The 9,691-nt window shown below is 52.9% G+C and overlaps 2 protein-coding genes across 11 annotated transcripts in view; one reads left to right on the top strand and one right to left on the bottom strand.

The window, feature by feature from the left end:
• LOC113203300 (procathepsin L-like) overlaps positions 1-6,684 on the top strand; it is a 601,094-nt gene extending 594,410 nt beyond the window's left edge. For 5 of the 7 annotated variants that reach the window (XM_052266675.1, XM_052266673.1, XM_052266671.1 and 2 more), the window contains exons 2-5: positions 5,340-5,593; positions 5,690-5,875; positions 5,957-6,148; positions 6,240-6,684. In XM_052266675.1, coding sequence (XP_052122635.1) covers positions 5,345-5,593; positions 5,690-5,875; positions 5,957-6,148; positions 6,240-6,617 — 1,005 coding nt within the window. In that variant the 5' untranslated portion in view covers positions 5,340-5,344 and the 3' untranslated portion in view covers positions 6,618-6,684. Of the gene's footprint in view, positions 1-4,823; positions 4,970-5,129; positions 5,158-5,339; positions 5,594-5,689; positions 5,876-5,956; positions 6,149-6,239 lie in introns of those variants that run through there. The other 2 variants (XM_026417911.2, XM_052266670.1) reach the window with 2 other exon arrangements.
• Positions 1-9,691, bottom strand: part of LOC113203294 (collagen alpha-5(IV) chain-like) — a 188,995-nt gene that overhangs the window by 157,069 nt on the left and 22,235 nt on the right. The gene's annotated exons all lie outside the window — the stretch shown is intronic.

The following is a 9,691-nucleotide window of genomic DNA, read 5'->3' as shown; positions in this document are numbered from 1 at the left end:
CCTTTGCAATGGCGTGCTAGACGAACCTTGCTCCGCTTCTTTGCTGCATTGTGAGGGACACGGACACAGTGCCGTCTACTTCTACGGCGCCCCTACACGCCTTATTCTTCTCCCCACGACAGCGGCCGACGCAAGCGGACGGGCCCCTACCTACCCTTGGGAGCAATAGCGGGCGCCGTCCCTCCCTGGCTCTCGCCGAGGCTCTCGCGGCGTCCTCGGCACCCTCAGACTCACCTGCAACAAACAGATCAGCACAAAGTTAGAGTGGGGGCACCAAACACCGCCAGGACAGGAGGGGATCCAAGCGCAGTAAACTAAAGGGTGGAAATGGAACACACTTGCAGATGGACGAATTTTCCTTTGCACTCTATGGACACAGCGATCACAGGTGTGCGAAATGTTTTCATTAAAAGTATGAAATCCCAAGAATTTAACATTCGCAACCCGTTCTTGCAGTGTTGCAAAAGTGTGCAACACAGTTTCCTGTGTATTGACCCGGCCGGAAGCGCCACCAGGGTGCATGACCCGTCGGCGGGGCGTCGGCGCCACAATGCCTTTGGTTCAGAATAGTCAAGCCCCCCGCAGGGCCTCCCGCAGGGCCAGGGCCAGCAGGCGCAGGCCGCCGCCGGATGGTTTGGGTGCGGCTAGGAGAGCTCTTTGGGGCGGAGGCAGGCAGGGGGGGAGTTTAGGCCCGTCAGCGGCTGAGCGGCACCCAGTCAGGCGGGGCGTGGCGCGGAGTGGTGGCGGTGGCAGGAAAGGGGGAGGGCGACAGTGCGTTAAGTCGTGATTTTCCGCCATAGATCGCTCGCCGCCTGACACGCTTTTATCCCGGCCGGCACGGCGCCTGGGGAGCGGTGAAGTAGTGCTGTACCACCAACTCGTGTGTGGGTTCTGCGTGTGCGTGTGTGTGTGTGTGTGAGGAGAGAGGGGTAAGGGGGGGGGGGGGCGATCCAGTACTGCCAACTGCCTTGTCAACGAGAATAGCCCACACTCTTACTCTCTGCCTCCTCCTACCTTCCCGCCTCTCCTACCCGCGCAGCAGGACGAATGTGACCCACATGGGGAGACAGAGAGCGCCCCTCTGACGGGGTCGCAGGTCGCAGGTTCAAATACACCGGCGCCAGAGCACAGGGCCGGGCTGACTGCGACCAGCGTGGAGGCCCCGCAGGACGCCCCGCAGGACCCCCAGCAGGACTCCCGACAGGATGACGTCAGGATTTTCACTGACAGATGGACGCTCCGCGTCGATGGATCGCTTTCCGGAATCGGACGCGAATAGACAGCATAGGCAGGGCTAGGGCCGGCCCTCACAGCCACATCGATGACCTTTTGATACCTTTCGAGAATTGCTCTGTCACCACAAGACAAATGGGGAGGGGCGGGTGAGGCCGGCGGACGACACCTACACGTAGAAAAGAAAAGGAAACTACAGATCACTACCGTTATTTTTTCGTCTCTTCGCCCTGCTTCGTGTGCTCTGTTCTTGTCGTTCGAACTCCAGAGAACCGAGAAGAGTCCGCGCGACAAAAAATGACAGTGGTTTGCGCGCGTGCTCAGGGTAGCCTGGATGTGGCTAATCTAGTAGGAGAGGAAGAGCTCGAGAAAGAGCCATGGCAGAGACGCAGTAGTAAGAGAGTTCGCGGAGGGCGCGCGGGGGGCTCGCGGAGAGCTCGCGGAAGGGAGTACAAGGGAGCGCGATCAGCCAGTGGGTCAGCCTCCGAGCAGCCTGCTCCGGCGGCAGCCTCTGCTCCAGCAGCGCAGCCAGAGGGTCAGCTTCTGAGCAGCCTTGCTAAAGAAGCAAACTCTAAACATTTAACTGGAAAATATTCTTGATGGCGACTTAGGTTTAGTGCTGCTGTCTGTTTTGAAAGAAGTAAATGCAACAGCACAAAACTTAAGTAAGTGTAGTCACTAGGCAAGTTTTCTAAAAGAGAGTGAACAGCCATCCTCTGGATCTTATATTCAGCAAGGTTTCAGCAGTATAGCCAGAGGAGGGCCAGCCTATGACAGCAGCCTGTTCCAGAAGTAGCCACTCTCCCAGACGAGTATACAAAAACATGTATAAAAACAGCCGCTTATTTTCCCGGGCGAAACTTTAGAAACACAGGATCACACCCCAAAGAACGACAAGCAAGCGCGCGCGCGAGTGTTACTTTGAATTTTTAATCAACTCTAGTGTACCGCGTTTACAATGTCATTGTGGCCCCATGGTCTCCTTGATTGCGACGCGCTCGCTGACTTTTGTGAGTTGACTTTGTGGTGTGTGTGTGAGGGGAGGGGGGCTTGAGCGGGAGAGAGAGAGGAGGGGAGGGAGAGGAGAGCTAAGGGAGAGAAATACAGAGTCGTGTGTGTGCTCGCTTCGCCCTCTGGACCAGACCAGCGGCTGCTGCCCCATTCTATTAAATGCGTGGCGCTGCTGGACCATCTCCACGATAGGCGGAAGCGCGTAATCACACGTGGCGGGGCGTCGCGGGGCAGAAGAAGAGGGGCCACGGGGGCCACGCTACGCCGCCATGCCACGCCACGCGTCTCTGCTCTCAGTGCGACTAGGGATTTAATTTGCCAGTAAATGTTCATAAAATTTTTCATGGCAGGTTTAAACTTTTTCCTGAAAAAGGTAAATATTAAACCAATTTTTCAGAAAAAATGCAAACATTTCCAATTTTTTCGGGAAAAGTAACGAATTTTCCCCCCAACTTCCCGATTTTTGAATCCCCAAGTGCGACCGACCACAATGGGGTCGAGTAGTAGCAGGTGGGGCAGGTCCGGAGTATACAGGCGAAAGTGACGGGGCGGCCGGTGAGGGGGCGGCAGTGGACGACGGTGCCGCCGCCGCCGACGCGTATGAATAAGCAAAAAGGTGTTAATTCTTGCATATTTTCTTTCTTTTTTTCGCAGGACGGGCGCGATGTATGCAGAAATATTCAAGAGGCGTGCAGCATAATGCCTCAAGAGAGAGAGACAGCCCGTCCCAGTGGGGGCAAGGGTGCAGCAACATGGGGGATGCACGTGGATGATGGAGCTGGATGGATGGATGGATGGATGGATGGATGGATGGATGGATTCGTGCGCCCAAAAGCTCGGGCGGGGGGGTCATAACTCACACGGGCCGCTCACTCACCCCACTACTATGCCCGAGCGAAGAAGACAAGGTTCTGCAGGGAGTTACAGGATGTTGCAGGAGTGGACGGCCACGTAATTACAGGTGAGGATGGGCGCCCCGCACAGTTAAGCGCCTCCACTACCGTCTCTCTCTCTCTCTCTCTCTTTCTCTCTCTCTCTCTCTCTCTCTCTCTCTCTCGCGATAGATTTATAGCACATCCCAAATGTCGAGCTCAGCAGGCTAGGGGCCCCGCGCTGCAAGCTGCATGTAGCTCAGCAGCACTTCTGCGACTGGGTTTGCAGCGGATGCAGACAATTCAATTAGTGTCAAGTCATGCGCGAAAAACTCGAAATCATTAACGCGATAGGTGATCCATTGCTCTTATATGGGCATAGGGAAGGAGTTAATAAAACGATTTCCCACCTAAGATTTTTGAGCACACTAAGAGTTTGATCCCTGGTTGTGCCTTGGATACGGCACACGAGGGGGGCCACGGTGGTAGAGGCCCCGGGCGGGACCAGGCAGCCCGTCAATAGGACAGTTTATGGACGGGCCCCGGGGCGCCCGGGATCGGCGCTCTGCCGCTCACTCCAGTCCGCGGAGGAAGGGAAGGGGTGACCGCCCCGCCCGGCCCCGCCTCGCTCTTCGGCCTACATTCCCGGGGGCTCTAGTTATGCCCGGCGGGTGGGCGAGAGTGGGTAGTCAGATAACCAACACCGACAGGTAGTAAATTTGGCGCTCGCAAACCACCACCAGCCACCACCGCCGCCGCCACCATCGGCCAACAGCAGCAGATGCCCATTAGTTTGTCGAACGGCGGCGGGGGTCGGCGATTGGCCGGTTAGCATGGAACTGCAACCGACTGCACCTCCGCCCCTGCGGCGCGCCTCCCGTACAGAAAAAGTGTGATCTAGAATGTCACCAGCCGAGACAACGTATAGACAGATTGAAGACGTAATGCAGACTGCTACGAGACATTCTGAAGACGGAATTGGAGGCACCGTAGAGCTGCGTAGGAGACATCGGAGAGTCATCGGCGGTGTCTCGTAGGTGTATCCACTAAGTCTCGAAGAGAAGTCTGCCTAGAGGCAATGCCGAGACATTTTTCTGGACACTCCGTAAAGCCATTTTCGAGACGTCGAACTGGAGACAATCCGGAGTCATGTCCGGAGACATTCCGAAGTCAGATGCAAGACATGTGGGAGGAACCGTGAAGACATTCTAGTGACAGCGCGCAGCAGAAATCAGTGAAAACGCAGCGGGCGCCAGAGCGCGCCGCCGGTCCGACACGAACCGAGAACTTCTCGCTTCAAAGTCGGGTGCTGTATCCACTAGGCCACAGTGAATTTGGAGGGGAGCAGCGGGGCGAGGCAGCGAACAGAAGCTGTCCGCGGCCTGTGTCTTCGATGTGCCTGGTCCGCCAGTCACCGCTACTGCTCGGTGTCCCGCGGGCATGTCTTAATATGGATCACATTGTCTGTAATACGGACAATTTCATCCATATTATGGACGATTTGTGATCCATAATACGTTTGCACAAAATTCATCGTAACATACTGATAGCACATCTATAAGGAAATGAGAGGGCAGCCGCAGATTGAACTTTGTGACTTTGTGTAACCGGATAGCGCCGCAGCACCACAGCGCCAAGTACGTCGTTAGAAGTCAGACACCTGTCGCTCGAGCGATTCCACCTTGTCACTTCCACTCGGTGGTGCCTCCTATCACTTGAACACTACCATTCAGCTGTACTTCACAACATGACATCGGACAAGATCAAGAAAAGATAAGACACCGAGATTCATGCCGATCAAGGTATAAAGGAGCACCTTTCGGCAGTGATCGGCACAGAGTAAACTGTCTCCGGTAAGTACTGAACGGTGAAAGCTGCGGCTCGGTCATAGGGTATAACTAAGAGCTGGTTGGTTTGTCACAGCAAAGTATTCCACCGTGTTTTTGGCTAACTCAATTGGTTCTCCTTTTGCCAGTGTGCACATGCACCGCGTTGATTAATCATTCATGACCAACGACATTTTTTAAAATGTTCTGTTGCGGTACTATCTCGCACTACTATTTTAATAAACTTATGACTTATGACTTAAGTCTACCGTCAAAAAATTAAACCCTTATTCATTAAGTTGTCATTGCCAATGCAGAGTTGCAACTTCATTTCGTAGATTGGACCGTTCCCCACACAGTGTGCCGCACTCTACATTTTCATTCTTCTTTTTTGCAGACATCATGAAGGTCCTCATCGTTCTCGCCGCCTGCGTGGTGGCCGCCATGGCCGCCATCCCCTCCGACATGGAGATCCAGGCCCACTGGGAGAGCTTCAAGGCCACCCACGCCAAGACCTACGCCAACGCGGTCGAGGAGGCCTACAGGGCCAAGGTGTTCAAGGAAAACGCCATCAGGATCGCCAAGCACAACGACCGCTTCGCCAGCGGCGAGGTCACCTTCAAGGTCGGCTACAACCAGTACGCTGACATGGTAAGTTATTTTGCAAGCGGATGTATCAGGAAGTGATCTAACAACAAATACACCCAGTTCGTCACGCTAACAGTTTATTTTTTGTTGTCACTGCAGCACACCCACGAGGTCACCGAGAAGCTGAACGGTTACCGCAGCGGCCTGAAGCAGGCCAGCGCTTTCGTCCACACCGCCTCCAACGTCTCCTGGCCCTGGAGCAAGAAGGTCGACTGGAGGTCCAAGGGCGCCGTCACCCCCATCAAGGACCAGGGCCAGTGCGGCTCCTGCTGGTCTTTCTCCGCCGTAAGTAGAAACAAGACCTAAACATGCACAGTGAGCGGTACTTACATCGCAGAAAGCTCATTGAAAGTGGTTGTTTTTCAGACCGGCTCCCTCGAGGGTCAGCTCTTCCTGAAGAACAAGAACCTGGTCTCCCTCAGTGAGCAGAACCTGGTCGACTGCTCCTGGGACTTCGGTAACCAGGGTTGCAACGGTGGTCTGATGGACTCCGCTTTCGCGTACATCAAGAGCAACGGCGGTATCGACACCGAGGAGAGCTACCCCTACACCGCTGAGGTGAGTGACGCACCGACCTTACCTTAGGCGCTAAAGCTGCCGCACGTTCACGCTTCTGGACAAATGTTTATGTTTTTGTTGTTATCGACAGGACGGTGGCTCTTGCCTCTACAAGGCTGAGAACAACGCTGGTGTCAACACTGGTTACAAGGACGTCCAGTCTGAGAGCGAGAGCGCCCTCCGTGACGCCGTCGAGAAGGTTGGCCCCGTGTCTGTCGCCATCGACGCCAGCAACTGGAGCTTCCAGATGTACACCAGCGGTATCTACTACGAGCCTGCCTGCTCCTCCTACTCCCTGGACCACGGTGTGCTCGCCGTCGGCTACGGCAGCGAGTGGCCCAACAAGGAGTTCTGGATCGTCAAGAACTCATGGGGCACTTCCTGGGGTGAGGAAGGTTACATCAAGATGGCTCGCAACAAGAAGAACAACTGTGGTATCGCCACCGAGGCTAGCTACCCCCTTGTCTAAGTTTGCAGTGCACCGGTACTGACGATTGTACTCAGTATTCGACAATAAATACCATCAACCACTGAAACACCGATTCATGCTGACTGTCTCTTTTTCGCTGAGCGAAGCTAATCACTGAGCGAAGCTCAGTCCAAGTCAATGAGGGGTTAGGCGATGTCTCCGTCGTCAGTCTGTCTGTCTGTGTTTACGTTCCACTTTTTCTGGAAAACGGCTAGATCATGGACGGAATGCGAGTTTGACTAAACATCTATAGTTCAAGGAAAACCAAGTGGGAACTTTTCGTTCGTAAAGGTTTGATTTGAAAGATTTAACTCTTTCATTTGAAAAGCAGCGGCTTTTTGTTGTTACGTTTGGCTAACCTGAGTGACGGCCTGCCCTGCCCCCCGGCTGGCTACTCACTCACCTCACGATTTCGAATCTTCCTTACAAGTATCAAATTGTCAGATAGTCAAACCGAGTGGGCCGTTCTAAGTTTTGCGAGTTGCGGAACTCGACCAGCGAAGTTTCGCGAGTGTCTGGCGAAAAGAAACGAAAGTGATATTTGGAATGGTTTAAGTGTTTACGTACGGAAAATGGAGAGGGGGGGGGGGAGTACTGGCTCGGTGGAATTGTAAAAAGGTAACTAATGTGTCCGACTCATCTTGACAAAAGAAAACGAACATGTTTTATGCTCCAAGACGATCGGAATGAATCGAAATGGCAAAGTTATTGTCCGCCAAATTGACAATTTGGCCGTTTTTGCACACTTTTACCAATTTGGGGGCTAATAACTTTCCCATTTCGACTCTGATAGGCTTTGAGCATAATACATTTCCTTTTTAATTTTAAAAAAGAAATCCAAATATTGTATTACACTTTTAGTTTTGTAACTTCTAACAAAATCCTTATTTTATTTTATTTCAAGTAAATGTTATGGTGTTTACTTGAAGAATAATTGGAAGTCACCTTATCTTTCAATAGGACATTTAAAAATGATTATTAAACAGACAACTTCTTTTCCCAATTGTCATAGACTTGTAAGGGACCGAACAATATTATAGCCAATATCGCAAACTTAGGTAGGATAGGCGCATTGAAATCAGAACAAGGTTTATCATTTTCTTAAATTGACTAGCTTTTTTTGGAGTCATATTATGTCAAATGAAATCCAATAAAATGGTGGAAACTTTGAAATTACACTCAATGATACGATACGTTATGGAACATTCAATTAAATATACTTCAGGGACTCGTGATCCTTCAAATGCCTCGGAGAGATCTGACCTCGCGCCCGCCCGTTGCGTTTTCACTGATTTCTGCTGCACGATGTCTCTAGAATGTCTCCACGGTGCCTCTCACATGTCTCGCATCTGACTTCGGAATGTCTCCGGACATGACTCCGGATTGTCTCGTTTTCGACGTCTCGAAAATGGCTCTACGGAGTCTCCAGAAAAATGTCTCGGCATTGCCTCGAGGCAGATTCCTTTTCGAGACTTTATGGATACACCTACGAGACACCGCCGACGACTCTACGATGTCTCCTGCACAGCTCTACGGTGCCTCCAATTCCGTCTCCAGAATGTCTCGTAGCAGGCTGCATTACTTCAATCTGTCTATATGTTGTCTCGGCTGGATATTCTAGATCTATTTTTTTTCTGTACGGGCTGCCCGGGGTGGAGCCGATGACAATAACAATCCAAATCCAGTCCGCCTTCGTAGGAGCGCGACGCTCTGGTCCAGAGACAAGAGGGAAGAGGAAGGAGGAGTGGGGTTACAGCCAGAAAGGAAAGAGAGAAGTGAGACCCCCCGGAAACAGACTGCCCCGCGCTGCTACGAAAGGCTAATTACAATAATGGAATTTCAGTGACTCATGCAATTACTAGCAAAGAGGGAATTAGGCGCTTTGGAGAGAGAGAAGGGCGGCCGGAGAGTGGGTGAGGGAGAGGAGGAGTGAGGGACTGGAGAGAGGAGAGGCTTTAGGAAGAATTGAAGGGGTGCCGCTGCCGCTGCCGCTGCCGCTGGAAGGGGTGGATAACGAGGTGCTGGCGATAATAAGATAGATGAGACGAGAGGTAAGAATGACAGACACCGGCCCAATTTGAGACACATTCCTCTCTCTCTCTCTCTCTCTCTCTCTCTCTCTCTGCCTCACAAGGAAAACAATTCGGCAGTGTTCCGGTAATGACGCGGCCACCGTTTTCTGTAGAAGCGCATCGACCGGGCCGCACGGCGCCCGCCGTCTCCAACGACCTCCTCCTGACGCTGGTGCCGCCGGTTGTAATCAGCGTTCTGCACAATAATTGGCAGAGCTGGCTATCGCCAATTAAGGGGGATTATTCGGCGGTACACAGACCCGCAAAACCCCACCTCGGCCGGCAGCAGGGCCGCGAGGTGGTCGCGGCCCGTCCAGTTTATTCCGATGATGACTGGAGTCGCTGCAGGAGTCGAGCATAGCGGGGCCCTCGGGCTGCTGGGCCGGGCTGCCTCTCATTCCGAGGGGTTCCCTTCGTCTTGGAAAACGAGACCCACTCGCGTGCAGAGCGAGCGGAGCCCGGTTGACGTTGGGCAAACCACACGAGGGATGATTGGTCGGCTGGCAAGTGATTGCCTACACCAAAAACTGAACATGTAATTGACGGGAAGGTTTACGAAGTCGAAGTTTAGCTCGATCCTGTTCTAAGTTCAGTTCGTCTCATCGTTTCAGGTAAGGGCTTTAGCCAGGCAAGTAATAGATAATTGACGGGAGCTCATTCATTTGAATTCATTCACTCAAACAAAACAGGCAACTTTATCGCAGTTTTTTCTGTAGAATTTGAAGCACTGGAAGTGTTTGACTGGAAACCTGAACACAGGGAAGTATTCGAGTGGTAAAGGGAGTTGCAAGCCAGTTGAACACTTCAGTTTGCCAGTGCACCACCGGCGCTCACACCACGCGTCGCTGTCGTGCTTTTCCTTGTTCTTCCTCCGCGCGCCAAACCTTTCGGAAAACACTGCGCGTCGCATGGCTCTGGCGACCGACACACAGTGTCCACAGTTGCCTTAGGTTGGCCCTCCTCCCGCCCCTGCAGTCGGGCGCGGCGGTGTGGGGTGGGGTG

Source organism: Frankliniella occidentalis, unplaced genomic scaffold, assembly GCF_000697945.3.
Source record: "Frankliniella occidentalis isolate FOCC.00 unplaced genomic scaffold, Focc_3.1 Scaffold41, whole genome shotgun sequence".
Classification (NCBI taxonomy): Eukaryota; Metazoa; Arthropoda; class Insecta; order Thysanoptera; family Thripidae; genus Frankliniella; species Frankliniella occidentalis.
The sequence above is the reverse complement of the archived record's forward strand: the minus strand, read 5'-3'. Positions and strand labels throughout refer to the sequence as shown.